Genomic DNA, 22,541 nt, shown 5'->3' on the forward strand with positions numbered 1-22,541 from the left:
TGTAAGTACTGCAACAGTGATAACTTGAAATGAATCAGCTATCTAATGGGACTTTAAAAAGTCTTTATTAAAAGATAACCTTTTATTAAATCAATAATATTGCAATGGAATCTAGATGTCTGTAATAACGAAGCTTCTGTGGAGCTGTATTAAAATTTCTCAGTACTCTGAAAAACCCTCAAGAATATTATACAAGCTGCAAGTTGAGTTCTCAGCTCTACTGAATTCTCAGATATTTGACTAAAATAAAAATAGCTGGGTTAAAATATCAAATTGCATTAGTTCTTCATATGCATGTTGACACTAACCAGCTATAACTGTATAGCCTACCTGTAAGTTGTTGATCTATCTAAAATCCTTTAAAAGTGTAACTAGCAATGTGTGATGGCTTCATCTTGATCTAATAATAACAATATTGTGAAATAACACAGAAAAGCCATCTGCCTAAAAATAGGCAAAATCTGAGTGTCTTGGTTTGTACATGAGGAAGTGACATTACAAATAACTATTGCCAAATGGTATATTTCATTCTGACCTTGTCTTTTTTCTTAAAAATATTTTCCTTTGTTCCATTTAAAATTCATTGCCCTTATTCATTCTTGCAGGCACAGAAATTAAAATTTATGATCACTAAACCATGGCAGCATGCCTAGGCCAGATTAGATTAACATATATTTCCCTCAGCAGCTTTCTTAGGAATATCAGAAAAGAAATTTATGATTTGAAAGTATTTTTGTTCTATTCATGACATTTTATTGCAACTAGAATCAAAGTGTTTTCTCTTTAGGGGGCAAAGAACATTGCTGGAAATTAAAATCAAAACATAAAGTGATAATAATTAGTTCTTTTTCTATCTATTCTTTATAGAGAAGTATTATCTTCTTTATTGACACATTTTAATTAAGTCTTGATTCATATTTACTAAGTACTTACCAAATAAAGCAGTAATATTTTATGTATAGGTAACCTCACTACTCTGTGTTGAGATACCTACCTACTCTTTACGGTGTAAAATTGTACAGCATTTAGGGAAGGTATTGGGTCAGCAAGGAGCACCAGGCTGTTGCCCCTGAGTCTGGGTCAGTCCTAAAAGGTCACCTGGTAACAGTTTCAGCACACCTGCCACCATAAATTTGATTAAAGATATTTCTATATAAGAACAGAAAACATCTACATCCTCCCTCAATTACCACTGGGATGTAAATATCTCATTGCTCAGCATGTGGAAGTGAATGGGAATGATTTCATTGTTATCTTAGATAAGGAAAGCATGGGACAATTTTAAGCCTTTATCATTTATTTCATGATCAGGGCAGAATGTTGAGAGCCATTTCAAGCTTGGATTCTGTTTTGTAAATAACATTAATATGTCTAGACTCTTAGAAAAGTAAAGATTATTAGAACATGTACAACTACATAATCAAGGTATTGATTGCTGCAAACAATAGATTGTTTGAAATTGACATATATAGGGGGCCAGCGCCTTGGCTCACTTGGTTAATCCTCTGCCTGTTGCGCCGGCATCCCATATCGGCACCGGGTTCCAGTTCCGGTTGCTCCTCTTCCAGTCCCGCTCTCTGCTGTGGCCCGGGAGGAAAGTGGAGGATGGCCCAAGTGTTTGGGTCCCTGCACCCACATGGAAGACCAGGAAGAAGCTCCTGGCTCCTGACTTCAAATCAGCACAGCGTTGGCCGTAGCAGCCATTTTGGGAGTGAACCAACGGAAGACCTTTCTCTCTGTCTCTCTCTCTCTCACTGTCTATAACTACACCTGTCAAATAAAAAATAAATAAATAAAGATAAATTAATAAATAAATAAAAGAAATTGACATATATAGATGCTTCAGTTGAGAGAGGAAACCATGGAATCCTATGGACCAAGAAATCATAGGTGCATTCTGCAAATCTCTTAACACTAAAGTAAGGATGCGTCATTGAATCATTAAGAGAAAATGGGTAGGGGTCAACGCTGTGGCATAACAGGTAAAGCCACCATCTGTCCATCTGCAGAGCTGGCATTCCATATGGGAACTGGTTCAAGTCCAGCTGATTCAGAGTTACACAGAAAGAGAAGGAGAGGCAGAGAGAGAGAGGGTTCTTCCATCTGCTGGTTCACTCCCCAGATGGCTGCAATGGCCAGAGCTGTGCCAATCCGAAGCCAGGACCCAGGAGCTTCCTCTGGGTCTCCCACATGGGTGCAGGGGCCAAGGACTTAGGCCATCTTCCACTGCCCTCCCTGACCCCTACAGCAGAGAGCTGGATCTGAAGCGGAGCAGCTGTCTCCAACCAGCGCCCGTATGAGATTCCGGTGCTTCAGGCCAAGGCATTAACCCGCTGCTCCACAGTACCAGCCCCCAGCTGATTCACTTCTGATCCAGTTCTCTGCTATGGCCTTGGTAAGCAGTAGAAGATGGCCCAAGTCCTTGGGCCCCCGCACCATCATGGGAGACCAGGAAGAAGCTCCTGGCTCCTAGCTCCTGGCTTTGAATCCGCGCAGCTCTGGCTGTTACTGCCATCTGGGAGTGAACCAGTGGATGGAAGATTTTTCTCTGTCTCTCTCTGCCTTTCTCTGCCTCTGCTTCTCTGTAACTCTGCCTTTTGAATAAATAAAATTAAATCTTTTTAAAAAAGAGAGAGAAAATGGGTGAAGAACCAAAGAAAGATGCTCACATGATGAATGCATGAGTAATTTTTAAATGCAAAATAATGGCAAAATGTAAAAAATTGCCACTCAGAAAAAATCAGGTAGAAAAATCACATTTCCATGAGCCAAGTAAAACATTACACAAAGGTCATCCTTTGCCATTACCTTGACAGTCTTGCATATTTATCTCTGAAAATAATTTTAAATGAAAGGCCTGGGTGATACTGTTCACTTTAAAACAACAGCAGCTACTTGATAATACCTTGAATATCTATCCATAAGGTCACTTTTGCTTTAATATATAATTACTTAATATTATCACTCTAACGTTCTTCTCTCAACACATGCACTCGACTCAAATCAATTCCTATAATTTAACAAATGGAAATTATCTCATCACTCTAGTTTCATTTAATTTTCTGGAGTATTAATAAAGATTTTAAAATGCCCCAGATTCTTTTCACAAGCACATAAGTTCATCCGTCTTCACCTTTTAATTCCCCAGAGCTGGCTCTCTGAGCATCACACTTCACATACTAGAGTTTCTCGTTTTCTATCTGTGTCAGCTGTTGTCTACTTAAATTTTCTCAAGAGTTCAGTTTTAACTGGAGAGAGAAACAGCAAGGGTAGTGGTATGTTTCTGAACCAAAGATGCCATCTTCAACCTTGTCAGACAATAAAGAGAATACATTTTCTGATCCTTTAACTTAGCAAGCAAGACCCAGCTTGTAATATCATCTCAAACTAAAAGCACAAATGTTTAACATGTTTCTTTGTTAATACTGCTTACTGAGCATCGACTTTGTTTCTAGCAACATGTAAAACACTAGGCACCAGTTATGAATGGTACAACTAGCGTTTCAAGCACAACTTGGGCACTGGCTTTCTTGTTATAACCAGATACCTAAATTTTTAAAAATTAATGATTATCTTCAGCATCTAAAATAGTACCTGAAACATAGCAGGAGCTGAATAATCAGGTTTTTAAAAAATGTTTGTGCGTGTATATTTTATATATATATATATATATATATATATATATATATATTCCACAAGTGCCTGCAATGAGTGGGTCTGGGTCTCCTATGTGAGTGTCAGGGACATAAATACTTGCACCATTGCCTGCTCCCTCCCAAGGTGAATCTGGCAGGAAGCTGAAATCAGGAGCAGAGCTGGGACAGACACCCTAGCACTCCAATGTGGGATGCAGGTGCCCAACCATTATTTACTCACTAGGTTACATGCTTGCCCCCTGAGCAAGCAGTTTTAAGAAATGAAGAAAGGGCCGGTGCTGCAACTCACTAGGCTAATCCTCCACCTGCACACCCGCACCCCGGGTTCTAGTCCCTGTCGGGGTGCTGGATTCTGTCCCGGTTGTTCCTCTTCCAGTTCAGCTCTCTGCTGTGGCTCGGGAAGGCAGTGGAGGATGGCCCAGGTCCTTGGGCCCTGCACCCTCATGGGAGACCAGGAGAAGCACCTGGCTCCTGGCTTTGGATTAGCGCGGTGCGCCACCCACAGCAGCCATTGGAGGGTGAACCAACAGAAAAAAAGAAGACCTTTCTCTCTCTCTCTCTCTCTCTTCTCACTGTCCACTATGCCTTTCAAAAAAAAAGAAAGAAAGAAAAGAAAGGAAAGAAGAAATGAAGGGAGGGAGGAAGGAAGGAGAAAAGAAAGGAAGGAAGGGAGGGAGGGAGGGGAGAATAATTAATTCATTTATTCAAAAGGCAGAGGGACAAAAAGAGTGGTTCACTCCCCAAATGGCAATGCCCTAGGCTGTGCTGGACAAAGCTGAGAGGCAGGAACTCCATCTGGGTCTTCCACACTGAGGGCAGGAGCACAGGTACTTGGACCGTCTTACACTGCCCTCCCAGGTGCATTAGCAGGGAGCTGAGTGGGAGGCATGGCAGCCAGGATTTGGACTCACACTCATCCAGGATGCTGGCATCACAGGTAGTAACTTAACCCACTGCTCCTTAACACAGGTCCTATTATAAGCAGTTCTTGAGTGACAGAATGAACACTATTCTTCATTACAAAGTCCTGTGAAGGAAGATATTGCTTTGAGAGGACAACCATGACAGACATCCCTGAGGAAATGGTATATAAACTCAGTGGTCAAGTAGGAGTAAGAATTAGAGATACTACAGAAATTTGAGAAAGTAAAAGGAGGTCAAATGGGATAGATTTATCTGTAGTGACTGTGTAAGACAACAGAATGTACTAGACAGTTAGGCAAGAACCAGCTGTTAAATGGCCTAAAGCAATACAAAGACTTTTCTATTTTATCCCCCATTATAAAGAGAAGCTATTTGAAGTGTTTTAAACGAGAAGAGATGTGGCAAAAAAAATTCATAATTTAGGATAATTCACGAAAAATGGATTGAAGAGACAAGTGTGGAATTGCAGAGATTAGAGACTGAGCATGTGACGGAGGCTTGGTTTGGGGTTGGCAATTTAAAATAAAGTATCTAGATATAAAATATACTTAAGTAGTAAAAGTTACTTCAGTAAGATGCAAGAGTGGGCAAATTATTTAAAATTCACCGAAATTTCAGGCTAGCTTTTAAAAAAAGAAATTCTTTATTTTAGTGCAAGTGTAACAGAAAGACTGAGAGAGAGAACACCCATCTACTGGTTCACTCCCCAGATGTCCACAACAGTGGGGATTAGAATGATGTCAAAGCTAGAATCAGAAACTGTCTGGCGCTGTCCCATGTAGGTGGCAGAAGCCCAATTATTAAACCTTGATCGCTGCCTCACCACAGTCTGCATTGCGAGCAGGCTAGAGGCGGAAGCCAGAGCTGGCACTTGAACCCAGACACTCCAATCTGGGATGTGGGCATCTTAACTGGGGTCTTAGCCACTGATCTAAATGCCCAACCTTCAGGCTAGTCCTAAAACAGAGTACTAAAGGAGTTAGCAGAGAGCAAGAAGAAAGACTAAAAGCCATTTAATATGCTCAGATTTATAAGCTCTTTTATCAACACTAACGAGAAGTATGCTTCAGAAACCATCCAGCATATTGAAATTCCTATTTAGTCTAAATGGGTCTCTGTCTTAATTTTTCATTCCTGATGGGAGTAGCAAAGCTCTCCCTTCTCAAAGCAGGGACAGGAAGTTGGTGACACAGCAATTTCTTCTCGGCTGCTGAAGTGCTGACTGGCATTTCCACGCAGTGTTCTCATTCCTAATCTAGGAGGATGGGGCAGAGAATCAGACGCATAAGCTCAAGTGCGCCTGACTCAGGGTTGCTCCAGCAAATGACTACAAAAATGATCAATGGAGAATTGATGGATGGCCAGGTCTTTTCTAGTCTGCCTTCACAGGTTAACAAGATGCCCTATCTTGGTTGAAGCAGACGTCTGGCTTTCAATTGATCTCTTAAATGTTCCAGAAGCAGGTTGCTGAAGGAAGTGCAGCACGGTACTTAGGTCCTCAGAATCTAGGACTTGTTAACTCTTTTGACACATGCTATGCAGCAAAATGGACATATGAACATACACACAAAACACTTCATACATTTTATGGATTACACAGACCCACCAAAACCTGACCATGGATCTAAGAATGGTTAAGATCATCTGAGATCCTATAACATGTAAGTCAAGTAGTTTTGCTGATACTACACTTTACTATAAGGGCCATGAGAAAAAAAGAAGAATCCCCCCCCCCCCATAATTTAGTATAATGGGTCAAGGCTGTCATGTAATCGAAATACCTCATCAGAAGCAAACATGAAATCGCGTAAAGAGCATGATTCTGGTTTCAGAGACCCTTTGTTCAGGATGAATCACATATGAGCAGACCATGAGCAAATCTTTCAAATGCCTGAGATTCAGGGGATTTACTTTACAGCAGAGTTAATAATGATGCTGATAAGGCATTTATAGGAAATAATAATTTAATAGCTATAAGTCACTGTAAAGGTTTTTATCTATTTATTTACATTTTACTTAAGTCACTTCATTGATTATGAGTAGTAATACAGTCATCTTAAGATCTTAGCGTCTAATGTCAGAAATTTCTTTTTATGTTATAATTCAACATAGAAGGATTGGATTGAAATGGTCTATCTGTAAACTCGTGGCTTTTGTTGTTGTTTTACTTCAAATGTGTTTCCCAGTTTTCAAACTGTGTTATGAATTTACACATCAAAATTAAACCAAATCCTGGTGGAAAGAAGGGGCCACCAAAGAAGGAGGTAACTTTCTCTGAAGGAAGGAGATAACTTCCACTTTGATTATGTCCTTGTCTAAATAAGGTCAGAGTTTGTGAACTCAAGAGGCTTCCATAGCCTTGTCAGCTCATGACAAGAGCCTCGGGTGATTGCTGACATCATAAACAAGAATGTTAATTGTTAAATAAACAACAGGAGTCACTGTGCACTTGCACCCCATGTAGGACCTCTGTCCTTAATGTGTTGTACTATGAGAATTAATGTAAAGCTAATCTTCAAACAGTACTTTCTACTTTGTGTGTCTGTGTGGGAGCAAACTGTTGAAATCTTTACTCAGAATAGAGTTGATCTTCTGTATATAAGGATAATTAAAAATGAATCTTAACGAAGAATGGGATGGAATGGGAGAGGGAGTAAGAGATGGGATGGTTTGTGGGTGGGAGGGTGGTTATGGGGGAAGAACCACTACAATAAAAAAGTTGTACTTTTGAAATTTGTTTATTAAATAAAAGTTTTCTATTAAAAAATTAAACCAAATGATCTTTAAACAGTAACACAGGTTTATAGCCCCATAACATCACACTGAGGTGTCACAGTTAGGTGTTGAACTTGACTCATTACAGAGAGAGAGAAAATTACCACTTACCTCTGTCACTGTCATACAGGTATGCAAACTTGTCCCATTGATAGTATTCAATCAAGCTAAGGAGTGCTCCTTTGAGGTCTGGTCTCATTTGAATAACAAATGGATGCGTGCCATCTGTTGGGAAGCTGGGAGTGATGAAGGAGACATGGAGAGTTCCACAAAATGATGTGATGGTGTTTACTGACTTCTTGTCGTAAAATCCAAAGATAGCATAGACTCCTCTTGAAAACTGGGAGCAGACTAGAAGAGGGAAAATAGGAAGGATAAATCATTGTAATTAGCACAGTCATATGGATTTGCTTGAAATTTAATGTCCTTTTGTATAAATTCAAAATCACTAATACATTGAAAGAAATGTAGAGCTGATATTGGTCATCAAAATTTAGGAGCACATCTTAAGGACTTTTTAAGGACTTCAAACAATTATAAGGCATAAGAATAATATTTCCTCTGGAGATGATGAAAATGCTTTGGAGCCAGCTAGAGGTGATAGTTGTGCAACATTGTCAATGTACTAAATAGTACTGATTCACATGCTTTAAAATAGCTTAATGTTACATGAATTTCAGCTCAACTTAAAACATTTAAAGTAAAAATGTAATATTTCTTGCTATACATAATGCATGCATTATTATTTAACAAACCTCATAAACATACTTTAGGAAAGACACATAAAAATGTGCAAGGAAAAAATTGTTAGTTAACAAACTAGTTACCTGAAACTTATATCCATTCATACCAACTCACTATAAAATCTGATATCTTTGAAAGGCTTATTGTATTTAAGATGCTTTTATATTAGAAAATCAATATGCTTCCAGAGAATTCTAATGCTGACCAAAATCTCTTTAAGAGAGGTAAATGGCCGAATAGCATAATACATTCAGAGACATGTCAGCTGAAAGAGACATCTCCCACTTTGGGTCACTAAGTCAAACAGGGATTCAATGAACTTCATAATTCTTAATTTGTATCTTTCCCATGGACCTAACTTGTTCTTATGTCCCACTATATATGAAACCAAGAATATTACTGAGGTATCTTTACCAAAGACCATTATTCTTCACAAAATAATGATGCTGTATTTGAAAGTTCCCACTGCACCATTACCCTTCATCCTCTTTCAATATTTGTATTTCAGTGAATGGCACATGATGCTACCTTCTCTGACCCCCTTACCCAAACCCAGTGTATCACCAAGTCATGATCATTGTAATATCTGAATATACCCAAAAGTTGCCTGTTTATTTTTCTGTTTATTCCAGCCATCCAAGTTCACTGACAGCATATATCTATACCATGCTTGGTATGTGCCTGGCATGTTCTCTGGCATTTCTTTCTCATTATAACCCTTGAAGTGGAACCATTATTGCTCCCAATCTGTGGCTGTGAAAACTAGCACACAGAGTGATTAAGTGTCTTATGCACATCATCCAACTGGTAAATGACAAATTCTGACTGAAACCCAGGCAGTGGAGATCTAGCATCCATGCTTTGAACTATGGGTAGCAGTGCTTTTCTTACATGGATTGGTAGACTTTCTGCCTGACTCTCCTCCCTCTTCCACTTCTATTCCTCTCATTCAATTTATGATATAATCAGAATGATTTTCTGAAACATAAATGATTTTAAACATCTTTGAAAAGTAAGAATTTTAAGACATGGGCCAATGCGGTGGCATAGCGGCTAAAGCCACTGCCTGCAGTGTCCACATCCAATATGGGCGACGGTCGGACACCCAGCTGCTCCTCTTGCAGTCCAGCTCTCTACTATGTACTGGGAAAGCAGGGGAGGTTGACCCAAGTGCTTGGGTCCCTGCACCCACGTGGGAGACCAAGAAGAAGCTCCTGGCTCCTGGCTTTGGATCAGACCAGCTCCGGCTGGCTGTTGCAGCTATTTGGGGAGTGAACCAGCGGATGGAAGGCCTCTCTCCCTCTCTCTCTCTCTCTGCCTCTGTAACTCTGCCTTTCTAATAAATAAATCAATCTTTAAAAAATAATGATAAGACAGATCCCCATAACACTCTATAGACACCATCCACAGCATAGGCTTACAGTTACAGATTCAGGTATATCACAAGGCTTTGAATGAAAAAACAATACCTGATATTCCTCCATTCCAATGGCCATTTCAATCCAAATCACAAAATAGCACAATATGACAACATAGAATATAATATTATCATTTAAAATTAATCTGTCCTGCTTGAATGATTAGAACAATACAATCCTCTTTTATTTCTTTAACAAAATAGGTGGCTTGACAAAAACAATTTTTTTCATCAATAGGAACATTGCTAAAATATATGCACATTCTAATAGCCAATCTCAGAGAACCAATATAGGCTATAATTTTTAGTAATTCTTTCATGATATGAATTGAAAGGATAGCAAGATTGTCCATTTATTTGAGAGGGCTTTATTCAGAAAAGATTTTCATTTTCTTTACATATTCTGATATTCGACTCACTCCTCTCTAACGTAAGATGTTATCTGAGATCTCTGTGCTATAATCTATCAATGGAAATCTTTTCCTTTATTACCAGTCTTCTGCAGAATTGACTGTTAAATCTCAGCCACTGAAAGCATTTTTACATTTATTTTATACTTCAACATAAAGCAAGACAAGATTACTGATTTTATTCATATCCATATTTCTTGCTCTTCTCTGGGTACAGAAGTTGAAAATAATCTTCAATACATTTAAAACCTATATCCATTAGTCACATACATGAAAAGAAAACTTTCATAGCTAAAAAGCTTTCAGGCAAACTCTACAGTACTTTCTTACTTTATACAGGTACATATGTGCACTGATATATATATATATATATATATATATATCTTAAATTTGTTCTTATTTTTGTTAAAGCTTAGATCTTAAATTGATGATTCCATATGACATATGAAAAGGGAGAATTGCTATAAATTTTTCTCTGGGTATATTTTATTTCATTTCGTGTAAAGCATTGGCATGTCATCCAGATATGATAGGAATGTCATGCCATATGATTTATGAACAAGACCTCTTCTCATCTTAAGTGAAACAGCTTCTGCAGTGGAAAGAGCCAGCACAGTATAAGCAGGATGCTTGATAAAGGATGCCACTGTTTGAATACACAGGCAAGCATAATAAGGAGCCATACCTTTCATTTTCCATTTGTCTTAGACTCTGGAGTGAGTTGTCAAGGGACCTTATGCTTATCACAGCCATCTGGAAAGCCTGGCTCAGGCCCAACAACAGGCACAAGCTGTACAAAACTTCCTAAGAAAGTACAGTTCCCCGAACTCAGAAGGCACTTTCCCCACCACCTCCTCCAAGGAAATTCAGCTAATTTGCCAATGAACAGAATTTGACTACATTAGCCGTTACCTTTGGCCTTTCTCAATCTCCCTGCATCCTTTATCACTCCATGGCATATATTCAATTGTTTGCCTATAAATTTGATTTTTTATGTTTCTCTCTTAGTGTCCCCTTACTACACAATAATAGCCATTTGGTCAACATATCCCATTTCTCTCTCTTTACCTCAGGTCAGTCACAGATTTTTATCTCCAAGAATGAGCAGGATGTCATTGAGCCTAGCAACAATGAAGAAAGAGTAATAATGAGAGCCTAAGCTAAGGTATTCTGATTATCCAATTGACAGTGACTATGTGAAGATGAAAAACTTGGTGCTATGCTTTTGATTTTATTTTTTAATTATTTTATTTATTTATTTGAAAGGCAGAGTTGGAGAGAGAGAGAGAGAGAGAGAGAGAGAGAGAGAGATCTTCCATCTACTAGTTCACTACCAAAATGGGCACAAATGCCAGGGCTGGGCCAGAGAGAAGCCAAGAGCCTGGTACTACAATCTGGCCTCCCAAGTGGGAAGCAGGCACCCAGGCATTCAGAGCCACCTTCCACTGCTTTCCCAGGCATATTAGTAGGGCACTGGATTGGAAGTGGTACAGCCAGGACTCTAACAGCCTGCTCATACAGGATGCCAGTGTTGTAGGCAGTGGCTTAACCTGCTGCGCCACAATACTAGACTCCGTGCTATGCTTCTAACACTCTAACCCCAAATATCCAAGACTGCAAACTAATATTTATATTCTCTCCAAATAATGAGGTACTACAAAAAGTTCATGGAAAAATTGAATTAAAATCAAGTTTATTTGAGCACAGAAAATTTTGTAATTTTTGTATAGTTTTGTCATGTTATGTATTTTCTGTTAAATTTCTGTTAAATTCTAACATAGCAGTGATCCAGGATTCTTCTGCCAAATCATCCATGAAAATAATCACCCATGAAAATTACTGTTCCATGATTAGAAGAGAAATTATTCATTTATTTTCATCTCTACCTTGTTCCACAGTGATACCTCCAAAACCTAAAGCCATGACCTAACTTAGATCCATCCTGTAAACTGGAAGGTTTATTACTACTGAGAATATCAATATAATGTGTGTATGGGTTTAAGATATATTTATTTAATTGAAAGAGTTATGGGATGTGGGAAATACAGAGAAAGGGAGAGACTTCTTCCATCTGCTGGTTCACTTCCCAAATGGCCACAATTGCTGGGGCCAAGCCAGGCTGAAAACAGGATCATGGAACTCCATCCAGGTTTCAGACATGGGTGCAGGGTACTAAGTACTTGGGCCATCTTCCACCACTTTCCCAGGCACATTAGCAGGGAGCTGGATAGAAGGTGGAGTAGCTAGGAATCAAACCAGCATCAATATGGAATGCTAATGTCACAAGCAGTGATTTAACCCATTGTGCCACAATGCTGAAAACCAAAGATTTTTGAAAATGAATTATACAATACCAGCTTATTATATAGATCTCTGTGTGCTGTAAGTCACCTCTGGAGAGAGAATAAGAAAAACAAGACCTCAATTTGACCTTCAACTTCACTGCACACTGTAGCCACTATTATAGGCATTGGAATAATTATACTGTTTAATATTAGAATTGTATTTATGTTTTTAGACTTTCTCCTGATTGCAAAGAAGCAGAGATGCTCTCACTGAATTCTATTCGAATTAAATATTTAATAGCAACTTTGAGAAACTCAGCAAAGGAAAGTCCTTCTAAAAGACACTTCAGGTCAAACAGCAGAAATGCTAATCTCCTGGGTGTAAGCAACTTGCTGATTATTTCACTTTTTATTTCAACCCCAGATGATATAAGCCAATAACAATGCTGATGGTGCATCCAACACATCTTCTTCTCTTGGATTGTTCTGCTCATTGGTGCTGTTAATGCAGCATGCATGATACAGTCTGGGGAACTTCGGTAGAGAAGTGGAAGAATTGGCGGTGATTTACTTCAATTCACGTATTCTATATTTACCAATCCCCATTCACTTCAGCGCAACAGCATAAGCCACTTCATGAGCAAAAATGGCAACAGCCCCTTGCAGCCATCACAAGCGCTGGTGAAAGCACAGCGTCAAGGCAGGCTGACTTGAAAATATGGAGAACACAGCTCTCTTTGCTTCACCACTCAACTTCTGACACTACGGATGCTGAGGTTGGTATTGAAGTTTGCCTATCATTGATTAGTAATGATCTCCTACTCAATAAGCACAATACTCTATCTCTCTCTCAGATGTAGCTTCTTTCTCTGAATTTGTAAGTTAAAAATCTGTTTCCTGAAATTCTCTCTCCATGGTTACTAGTTGCTGTTTTCTAATTCCTCCTCCTCTTTGCTGCTGAATAAAATCTTACTTTCTTGGTAAATTTTTCTCTTCCTTGAGTTATCTTTCACGGCCTTATAGTTTTCCTACATATAAAAATATAAAGGCATTTTCCAAGGATTAGCTTTCTCTCCTCTTTTTACACTCTGTCATGTAGTGTGTCACCCCTTCCAATAAAGTCAAATTCAACTTTTATACATATAACACCAAACCTTCATGATTATTCCAGTTATCTCCATAGCTACTCATTCCCCAAGAATATATTAACCGTAAATATTCCATGTGATAAGCATTGTCTTGGTTTTGGAAAGTGCTACAACAGAAGGGAGGGACATATTTTTTCCCCTGGAGTTGACAGTTTACTTCTACTCTCTTACTCTCTAGCATCTCCCGTTATAAAACCTTTAATTCTATGTAATTCCAACTAATTCAATAAAAGAAGAAAATCCCTGAAAATTTTATCCTTAAAAACCACATCTTACTGCAATTTTCTCCTTCTGCTCATCACACGATAATGATTGCAATTATTTAAATTCAGTGATTCAGAGTAATGAATTTATTACTCTTCATTTCTGCTTCATGCCATCCATGAACTACATCTTATTATACTGACTCACTCCACATTAATTAAACACCTTTAGAACCCACCATGCACAATTCTAGGTTTTATGTAGACAGCATTAAGCATGGCAGGTAAGGTTTCTACTTACATGAGGGTAGCATAGAAGTACTATTTTTCTATAGAAAGCTTTTATTTAATAAATATAAATTTCATAGGTATAGCTTTTGGATATAGTAGTTCTTCTTCTTATACCCGCCCTCCCACCCTCAGATCGTCCCACCTCCTACTCCCTCTCCTATCCCACTCTTCATTGATTCATTTTTAATTATCTTTATATACAGAAGATCAACTCTATACTAAGTAAAGATTTCAACAGTTTGCACCCACACAGACACACAAGTATAAATATCTTTCGCAACTTCACCCTGCTCTTTCTCCTTGATTCTGCCATGCTAAGTGATGCTGCATCTCTTCTCTCTCCTTCCTTCAGTTCATACTCTTGTCATATGAGTTCTCACAAAGCATATCACAAAAGAGGCAATCTCCAAGAATCTGTCTAATTGCTTTTCGTTGTTGTCATTCTTCATTCTATACCTCTTAGTAAATGTAGTCCTACTAACAAAGATCAAACTCAACTTTTCGTGCTAATGTTTACCAATCCTCATCATCCCCCCAGTTGTCTTCCTTTATTTATTTACTAAGAATATACTGTATACATATTATATGTTATTAGTTTTACAATATCGCATTTTGTGACTGTTTTTGAATCTACTTCCTGGCTGATATCACTTTTAATTAAAATATTCCTTTCAGCAAGACCTCAAGTATGTGCTTTTCATAATAAAGCAGAAAAAAGAATATATGGAACTTGTACTACTGTTGTATACTATCAAAAAAGCATATAACTTTAATCTCAAAATAAAATATCGGGGTGGACATTTGGCATAGTAGTTATGATGCTACTTGGGATGTCCACATCCTGTATTGAGTGCCTGGGTTTGAGTCTTGGTTCTGCTCCTGATGTCAGCTTCCTGCTAAGTTGCACCCCGGCAGGTGAGGTGATGGCTTAAGTAGTTGGGTTCCTGATACCCACAGAGGAGAGCTGCACTGAGTTCTGGTTTCCCTGCTTCTGTCTTGCCCAGGCCTGGTTTTTGCATGCATTTGAAGAGTGAAACAGTACATGAGAGTTCCGTCTGTATGTCTATCTCACTGTCTTTCTGCTTCTCAAATTATTAATTATTTTATCAGAAAAACTTAATTATCACCAAGAAGTTCTTATTCTGAACCCATTGATCCCCAGGGGCTCTGACCTCAGATATAGCCATTCTAGAGCCTTAAAAGTGAGGATGAACTAGGTTTAGGTCCTGGCTTTTTTTGTCACGCGTGGTTGGGCAAGTTACTTTGCTCCATTCCTTCACAGCTTGGTCAATAGAAAAAAAGATGCTGCTGCTGCATGCCTACCTCATTACAGGACAGGGAATTAGTAAAGAAAATAGGAGCTAAAACAGTGCTGACAACTAGTAATCCCCATATATGTCCCTCGTAGCTTCCCCACAAGCAGTCCCTATTTTCATCAATATTGATGTGAACTATTTATTAATCATGTACCAGGATTTCCTCATATTTTCCATCAGCCTAAAATTCACCAATTCTCTAAGTTCAGACCATAACTTGTAGGAATCACCCCTTATTCCCTTCCTCTCTCCCTAGCATATAAATTGTCATCAAACACTGCTCACTTGACCTCTCAAATCTGTGCTTTCTCAGCTCCACTCACCTTGCTAGATTATGGTCCTTAAACATTTATTGACTGAATTGCTGCAATAACCTCTTAAATAACCTCCTTGATAAGAAATCGCTTTCATAATGTGGCAGATATGTCTCTTGCTTAGCGAATAATATATGCAGCAGTGTTCAAGTGTTGCCTGTTTCAAGTTGTCTGGGTTGCCTGCCACCCCCACATGGGATTCGAAAGCAATCTGCATTTCTGCATAGCATCCTGTATTAGATTTCTCTACTTTTGCCCTTAAATGGTGAGCTTATTGAAAGTAAAGGAGGAGGTGTCATTAATCTATAAATGCCTTTCAAGTCCTCGGCACACAGGAGCACTTGATAAATGTCATTTAATCAAATATCAACTCTTCCATGAAGGGTGCCCTGCTTACTGTGAACTGAATATGATCTTCCCTGATAACGGACTCTGTCTTTATCTTGCTCACAGACAAATGCAGTTTGTGCCCCTCCGTGTGCGTGTGTGTGTGTGTGTGTGTATGTGCGAACCTCCAGGGTGGTGATTAATGACCTCCTGGATGGCAAGGGTCATGGTGGGAAGAGGATCTGAATTAGAAGCTCTTTTCTATCCTTCTTTGCTGTGTGAAAAAAGAAACACTGATCTGGGCCGTCGCCATGGCTCACTTGGTTAATCCTCTGCCTGCGGCGCCGGCATCCCATGTGGGCGCTGGGTTCTAGTCCCAGTTGCCCCTCTTCCAGTCCAGCTCTCAGCTGTGGCCTGGGAGAGCAGTGGAGGATGGCCGAAGTGCTTGGGCCCCTGCACCCACATGGGAGACCAGGAGGAGGCACCTAGCTCCTGGCTTCAGATTGGCGCAGCACTGGCCGTAGCGGTCATTTGGAGAGTGAACCAACGGAGGGAAGACCTTTCTCTCTTTCTCTCTCTCTCTCTCTCTCTCACTGTCTATAACTCTACCTCTCAAATAAAAAAAAAGAAACACAGATCTTAAGTCAGAGCTTCCTAATTTACTGCGTGGAGATAGTAATGCATAGCCTGTCTATCCTACAGTTAATTTAACGTTTAAATTAAATAATGCATGGAGAAGTGTTGGAGACATAAATCATCAAATAATATAGTATACTGAAAAAATGCAAACATAACAATGTTTATCATTCTCTGCAGTATTCAGATAAGGAAATTTCACAAGCATTACCATTATTAAATAGTTGTTGAATGGTTAGAACCATTTGGTAAACACAGATATAAAACAGATCCTTAAGATGAAATTATATCTCTGTTGATCATGGTATGTTTCTGAAGTTTCATCAATGGGATTTTCCTTTGTTATTATACTGCGAAAAAAATGTTTGTAGTAAATAAACAGTTTTTAAGATCACTTTTAACTATAGCTATTTGTTTAAATAGTTTAAAATTATCTATGAAATTGGAACAATGTTTTTCATAATGGAAAAATGCAATCAGAATTACTATGATAAGATAATTTTTGGAATATTTGTGAAATTATTACTTTATGATTACAAAATATATTGTCCGTATGAGGACAAATTTGTACAAAGAGGGGTGAAATTACTAACCTGAAGAAGTACACAGGGCAGGATGCAGTTGGGAGCCTCTATGAAAAGAGATGAATGTCTTTGGACTTGTGCCCAAAAGCACTTTCTGCATGTAAGAATAACTTAAAAGTTTTCACAATCCCAAATACCCAAATGTCTAAAATTCAAAGTCATTTATCAAGCCTTAAAGTTCATCATTATGGGGCTGGCGCTGTGGCATAGTAGGTTAATCCTTTGCATGTGGTACCAGCATCCCATATGGGCACTGGTTCTAGTCTTGGCTGCTCCTCTTCCAATCAAGCTCTCTGCCGTGGCGTGGGAAAGCTGTGGAAGATGGCCCAAGTGCTTGGGCCCCTGCACCCACGTGGGAGACCAGGAAGAAGCACCTGGCTCCTGGCTTCAGAACGGCGCGGCTCCAGCCATTGCAGCCATCTGGGAAGTGAACCAGTGGAAGGAAGACCTTTCTGTCTCCCTCTCACTGTCTGTAACTCTACCTCTCAAATAAATAAATAAAATCTTTTTTTAAAAAAAGTTCATCAATATTCTTTTAAAACTTATAATTGTTGTACCATATGATACATGGAACACTATGTCTGCAAGTCAAAATTACAGACAATGTTAAAAATGGAACTGTGGCCAAACATTTCACCTAGTGGTTTAAGCCACCATTCAGGATGTCTGCCTCTCGTTGTTAGAGTACCTGGGTTCAAGTCCTGACTATGGCTCCCAATTCCTGCTTCCTCTTTATGTACATCCTGCGATACAGCAGTGATGGCTCAACTTGTATGGTCCCTGATATCCACACGAGAGACAAGGATTGAGTGCCCTACTCCCAGCTTCAGGCTGAGCTGGGAGCCATTTGGGGAGTGAACTAGCAGATGACAGAGTATGGCACCCTGGCCCTGTCCCTTGTCTATCTGTCTCATTCTGTCTGTGTTTCTGTCTCTCAAACAAAAAATTTTTAATGCAGTTTTAATGGAATTGCAATTCCTTTGTTCTCAGAAATTTTAGGTAAATAAGATGTTCCATTTTTGTGCAGTGGAGATAAACTCCCTATTTTCCATGAGTCAGATAATTTTAACATTCATTTACTTGTGTCTAGTGGGGCCTCCCCTTTCTCTCTGTATGGTTAGCAGGCAATATCACATCTTTCATAAAGTCTACACTTTGCTCTGTTCACTACTATTCCCCAGGCCCAGATTGGTTCCTAGCATAGACATGCTGTGTACAACTACAGAATGAAACACTTTAAATGATTCAAAGAAAACATGAAGAATAATAAACATACATCCCAATGACATTTTGTTTAAATCGCCCTACTGATGATTTTCCTATAGCCCTGACACACATCTTTATGGTGACAAATTACTTCTCCTTGCATACATTTTGATCCCATTTTTCATAGAAATATTAAATGTGATCCCACATCATCACTCAATAGTAGAAGACTATGAGGTTGTAATAATACGTTTTTCTTCCTCTCCTAACAAGCATTTATCCTTGCTGACCTTCATGTTATGTTTGCTGAGTGAGGTGAAATGCCATAAGTCTATTGCTGTTGTCCATATTATACGCAGCTTTACAAAATCTATAACATTTATTCTGGCTTCATTCATCAACTGGGATAGCAGGCAATCATAGAGCTGGCAGTAACAGGCAGTAACTCGCATGTGAATTTTAATGATGGGTCCTGGACATGTAAATGAAAGAATATTACTTTTGTTTATATAAAATGCTATTTCACAAATAGTCCTAGTCCTCATCCTCTGTACATGTATTCCCCTCTCATAAATATAGTTCTATCCTCTGCAAATGCTTATTTGTCTCCTGCTGTATGCAAGTTCCAGGCACTCCATGCCCTGATGCGATCTGAAGGTTGTGTAGAAAGCGTGCCAGGCTGAATGAGTGTCTGGAGGCCTGGTGTCTAATCCAGGCTGTGACTCCAGCCAGCTGTGTGCTTCTGGCAAGGTGCCACTTTCAAATGTCTCAGTGCCCTCCACGCACTTGCTGAGCTCAAACTTGGGCCTTTATGGCTGAGCACCAAAAAGGAAATTCTAGAAAATGTCAGATGGTGCTTGTTTATCATTCATCACATACTTTGCCATGTGAAATGTGTGTGTATGAGATGGAATACATTTTCTAGGATGTACATCTAACATTCTTGACGTGTTTGTTGAGGGTTTTGCTTCTCCTCTTCATTTTATACTTCTTTTTTTGTTTCCTCTTATCCTATTTACATCTACACTTTTGGACTCTTTTTTATGTTTACAGCCACTCCTGATTCTGATGTCTCAAAAATCTCTTATCTGATTGTAATTACAATGTACAAAACTGAAGGATTATGTATTTACCAAATATAGATTAGATGATATTTCACTCCAAATAAACATTTTAGAGTTTGTGATAAAGTCTACTGCTTACAAATTAATGGCAAAAACAGCAAATACCTAGAAGATTTCTACTTAAAAGAGTTTTCTTTTAGGGACAAATAGAAAAACGCAGCATATTACAGTCTTGTAGTTTGTATGCCCTCTTAGCAGATCTCATAACCTCCTTAATTCTGTCAGCTCAGAAACTTCTGATGCTTTCACAGGTCTTTTCTTTCTCATCCTATCACTTGTTAAGTTAGGTTTCTATATATGTGCCACAGAACTTATGTGTTAACCTATATAACTTTACTTAAAAAGAGAAAGTCTTTCAAATATCACAGAATGAGAAAGTCCATTACTAAGAAATGCTCTAGACAATTGCCATACATCCAAAATTGCTAAGGAATTGGAGAGATTAATTTCACCACAATGGAATCAGATGCACTTGATGTGGCAAAATTTTGACCTAACAATTATTAAGGATTCTTGGCACTTTGCTTTTAGGCTATATTAAAGGTTCGTTGAAGCACCTTCAAAAAAATCTAGCACTAATGTTAGAAATTCCAAGTTATTTCCAACAAGTTAAAAATAGTGAACTTGAGTGGAGCATTAAGACTTTGACTATAATGTAAATTAAAAACTTGTTATGTCAAAAATTTAAAAAAGAAAGAAAAAGAGTAAGGAGGAAGAGAAGAAGAAAGGAAGGATCAGTATATTCTTAAAATTGTATTTATGAGCTACTTGAATCTCTTCTCTTTGTATTAATCATATTAACATGAGAATTGATGAGAATTGTGTTGTAGTGAGTATCATACATTTGCTGTGACCCTGAGAGTCTAATGTATTACTAAATTTCTTAAAAAAAAAAAAAATCTAATGGTAATGAAACCAGTACCCTCAAGAAATTATTTTTATTTTTGGCTTTGCATTGATTTTAATTTAATTTAACATAAATGTTTATAACACACATAACAAGAATAAGTCATTACACAAATTTAAACAAGCATATTCAGTCAAAGGCTGTAATTTTTCTTTGTTTATTAATCTTCCCAGAAGAAACCTTCATCAATAGTCATTTGACTACTATACTTCTACCCCTGTGGTTCTAGTTGTAGGTGATTTTGTATGCTTCTAGTTTTAATACACTTTTGAATAATGAGACCACAAAAATTATTCTGTTACTTGTTGTGATATTGTACAGACAAATTACCACATTCACACAGATGTTGTTCATGATTTAAACCACTCTATAGTACTCCCTGGTTTGGATATTGCATCATTTCATTAACATTATTTATTTTTTTTTTTTTGACAGGCTGAGTTAGACAGTGAGAGAAAGAGACAGAGCGAAAGGTCTTCCTTTACCGTTGGTTCACCCCCAGAATGGCCACCACGGCCGGCGCGCTGCGCCGATCCAAAGCCAGGAGCCAGGTGCTTCTTCCTGATCTCCCATGCAGGTGCAGGACCCAAGCACTTGGGCCATCCTTCACTGCCTTCCCAGGCCACAGCAGAGAGCTGGACTGGAAGAGGAGCCATGATGCTGGCCTTCATTAGCATTCTTTAATTGCAAGACCTTTTGCTATTACAAAGAAGGCTGCAGTGAATGTGTCAGTATATACCTCTTTGCATACACATGTTAATATGTCTAACAAATGATTAAAAGTGGAATTGTTTAGTTGAATATTATGCAGTGTAAGATGTTATCTGTGTTGTCAAAATGTCACTCAAATACAGTATCATAGTTCATATCCCCGACCACTTTTTGGTAAGCTTCACCAGTAATAAATAGTTTTGTTCCTTTTAATTTTCTACAATCTATGTGTAAACATGACATTGGATTTCTTAGAACAAGTGATGTTCTTAGTTTCATATATTAATTCTTTTAAGATTTGTAATGTTTTAAAAGATTGCTAAACTTTGTAGTATTTTCAGACTCACACAGCTCCTACTGTAATCCTAGTCTGATAGATGAAAAAAAAAAAAAAACAGAAAAAAACCTCTCGCAATTTCTAAAATCACACTCTGAAAACTGATGAATTAATGTCAAGCCTCATTCCAGAGCTGGTTCTTTCTTACTGGTGAACATGAAAATTTGAATTCCACTAGCTACTAAAGGAAATGCATCTATTTTTATATCTGAGCATATTGTTTGTTCTTATGTTTGTACAGTTTTATTTACTATTACAGTACAGTACCATTTAAATTTTAATTTCTGTTGTGTTTTAATTCCCTTTTTTTTCTTTGATTTTTTTATTAAACTTTTATTTAATGAATATAAATTTCCAAAGTACAGCTTATGGGTTACAATGGCTTCCCCCTCCCAAAACTTCCCTCCCACCCACAACCCTCCCCTTTCCCGCTCCCTCTCCCCCTCCAATCACATCATGATTCATTTTCAATTCTCTTTATATACAGAAGATCAGTTTAGTATATATTAGTATATATTAATTCCCTTTTTAAAAAAAAAAGATTTAGTTATCGAATTGTTGAAAAACAGAGAAAGAAAGAGAGAATCTTCCATCCACTGGTTCACTCCCCAAATGGCCATAACAGCAAGGGCTGGGCCATGCCAAAACCAGGAGCCAGGAACTCCATCCAGGCCTTCCACATGGTTTCAGGAGCCCATGTACCTGGGCCATCTCCTGCTGCTTTCCTAGGAGCATCAGCTGGGAGGGAAGGGGAAGGAAGGGGAGATAAGGAAAGGGGAAGGGAGGGGAAGGGAGGGGAGGGGAGGGGGGGAGGGAAGGGAAGGGAAGGGAAGGGAAGGGAAGGGAAGGGAAGGGAAGGGAAGGGATATGTGCCTGAGAATAGGCACATATGAATCCAGTTAAAGCCATAATGTCAAAGATATCTAAATGAATGAATATCTTGTTCTGCAAAACATGGGTAATTTTGTATATAATCCACAGAGTAAATTGTAAATTTGGCAATCTTAAAGTGTCTAAATTAAATGCAACTGTGGAAAACATAAAACAAGAACAAAAATCCGTACCGAAATCTGACCTACTCAGTTTGGCTGTCTGTGTTTTTCAGAACTACTAGTTAACTTCCCTAAAAGAGAATATCGTAAAAACAAACAAGCTGGAGAGAACCAGCGTTTATATGGTTTGATCTAAAAATCTTCAAGAACAAAATGTAACGCAGATTTCAATAA

General features: G+C 38.4%; 1 protein-coding gene across 3 annotated transcripts in view; it reads right to left on the reverse strand.

The window, feature by feature from the left end:
• Positions 1–22,541, reverse strand: part of GRIA2 (glutamate ionotropic receptor AMPA type subunit 2) — a 161,756-nt gene that overhangs the window by 65,701 nt on the left and 73,514 nt on the right. For all 3 annotated transcript variants that reach the window (XM_062199046.1, XM_062199047.1, XM_062199045.1), the window contains exon 3: positions 7,467–7,706. In XM_062199046.1, the coding sequence (XP_062055030.1) occupies positions 7,467–7,706 (240 nt within the window). The remainder of the gene's footprint in view (positions 1–7,466; positions 7,707–22,541) is intronic.

This window comes from Lepus europaeus, chromosome 8 (assembly GCF_033115175.1).
Source record: "Lepus europaeus isolate LE1 chromosome 8, mLepTim1.pri, whole genome shotgun sequence".
NCBI classification, from domain to species: domain Eukaryota; kingdom Metazoa; phylum Chordata; class Mammalia; order Lagomorpha; family Leporidae; genus Lepus; species Lepus europaeus.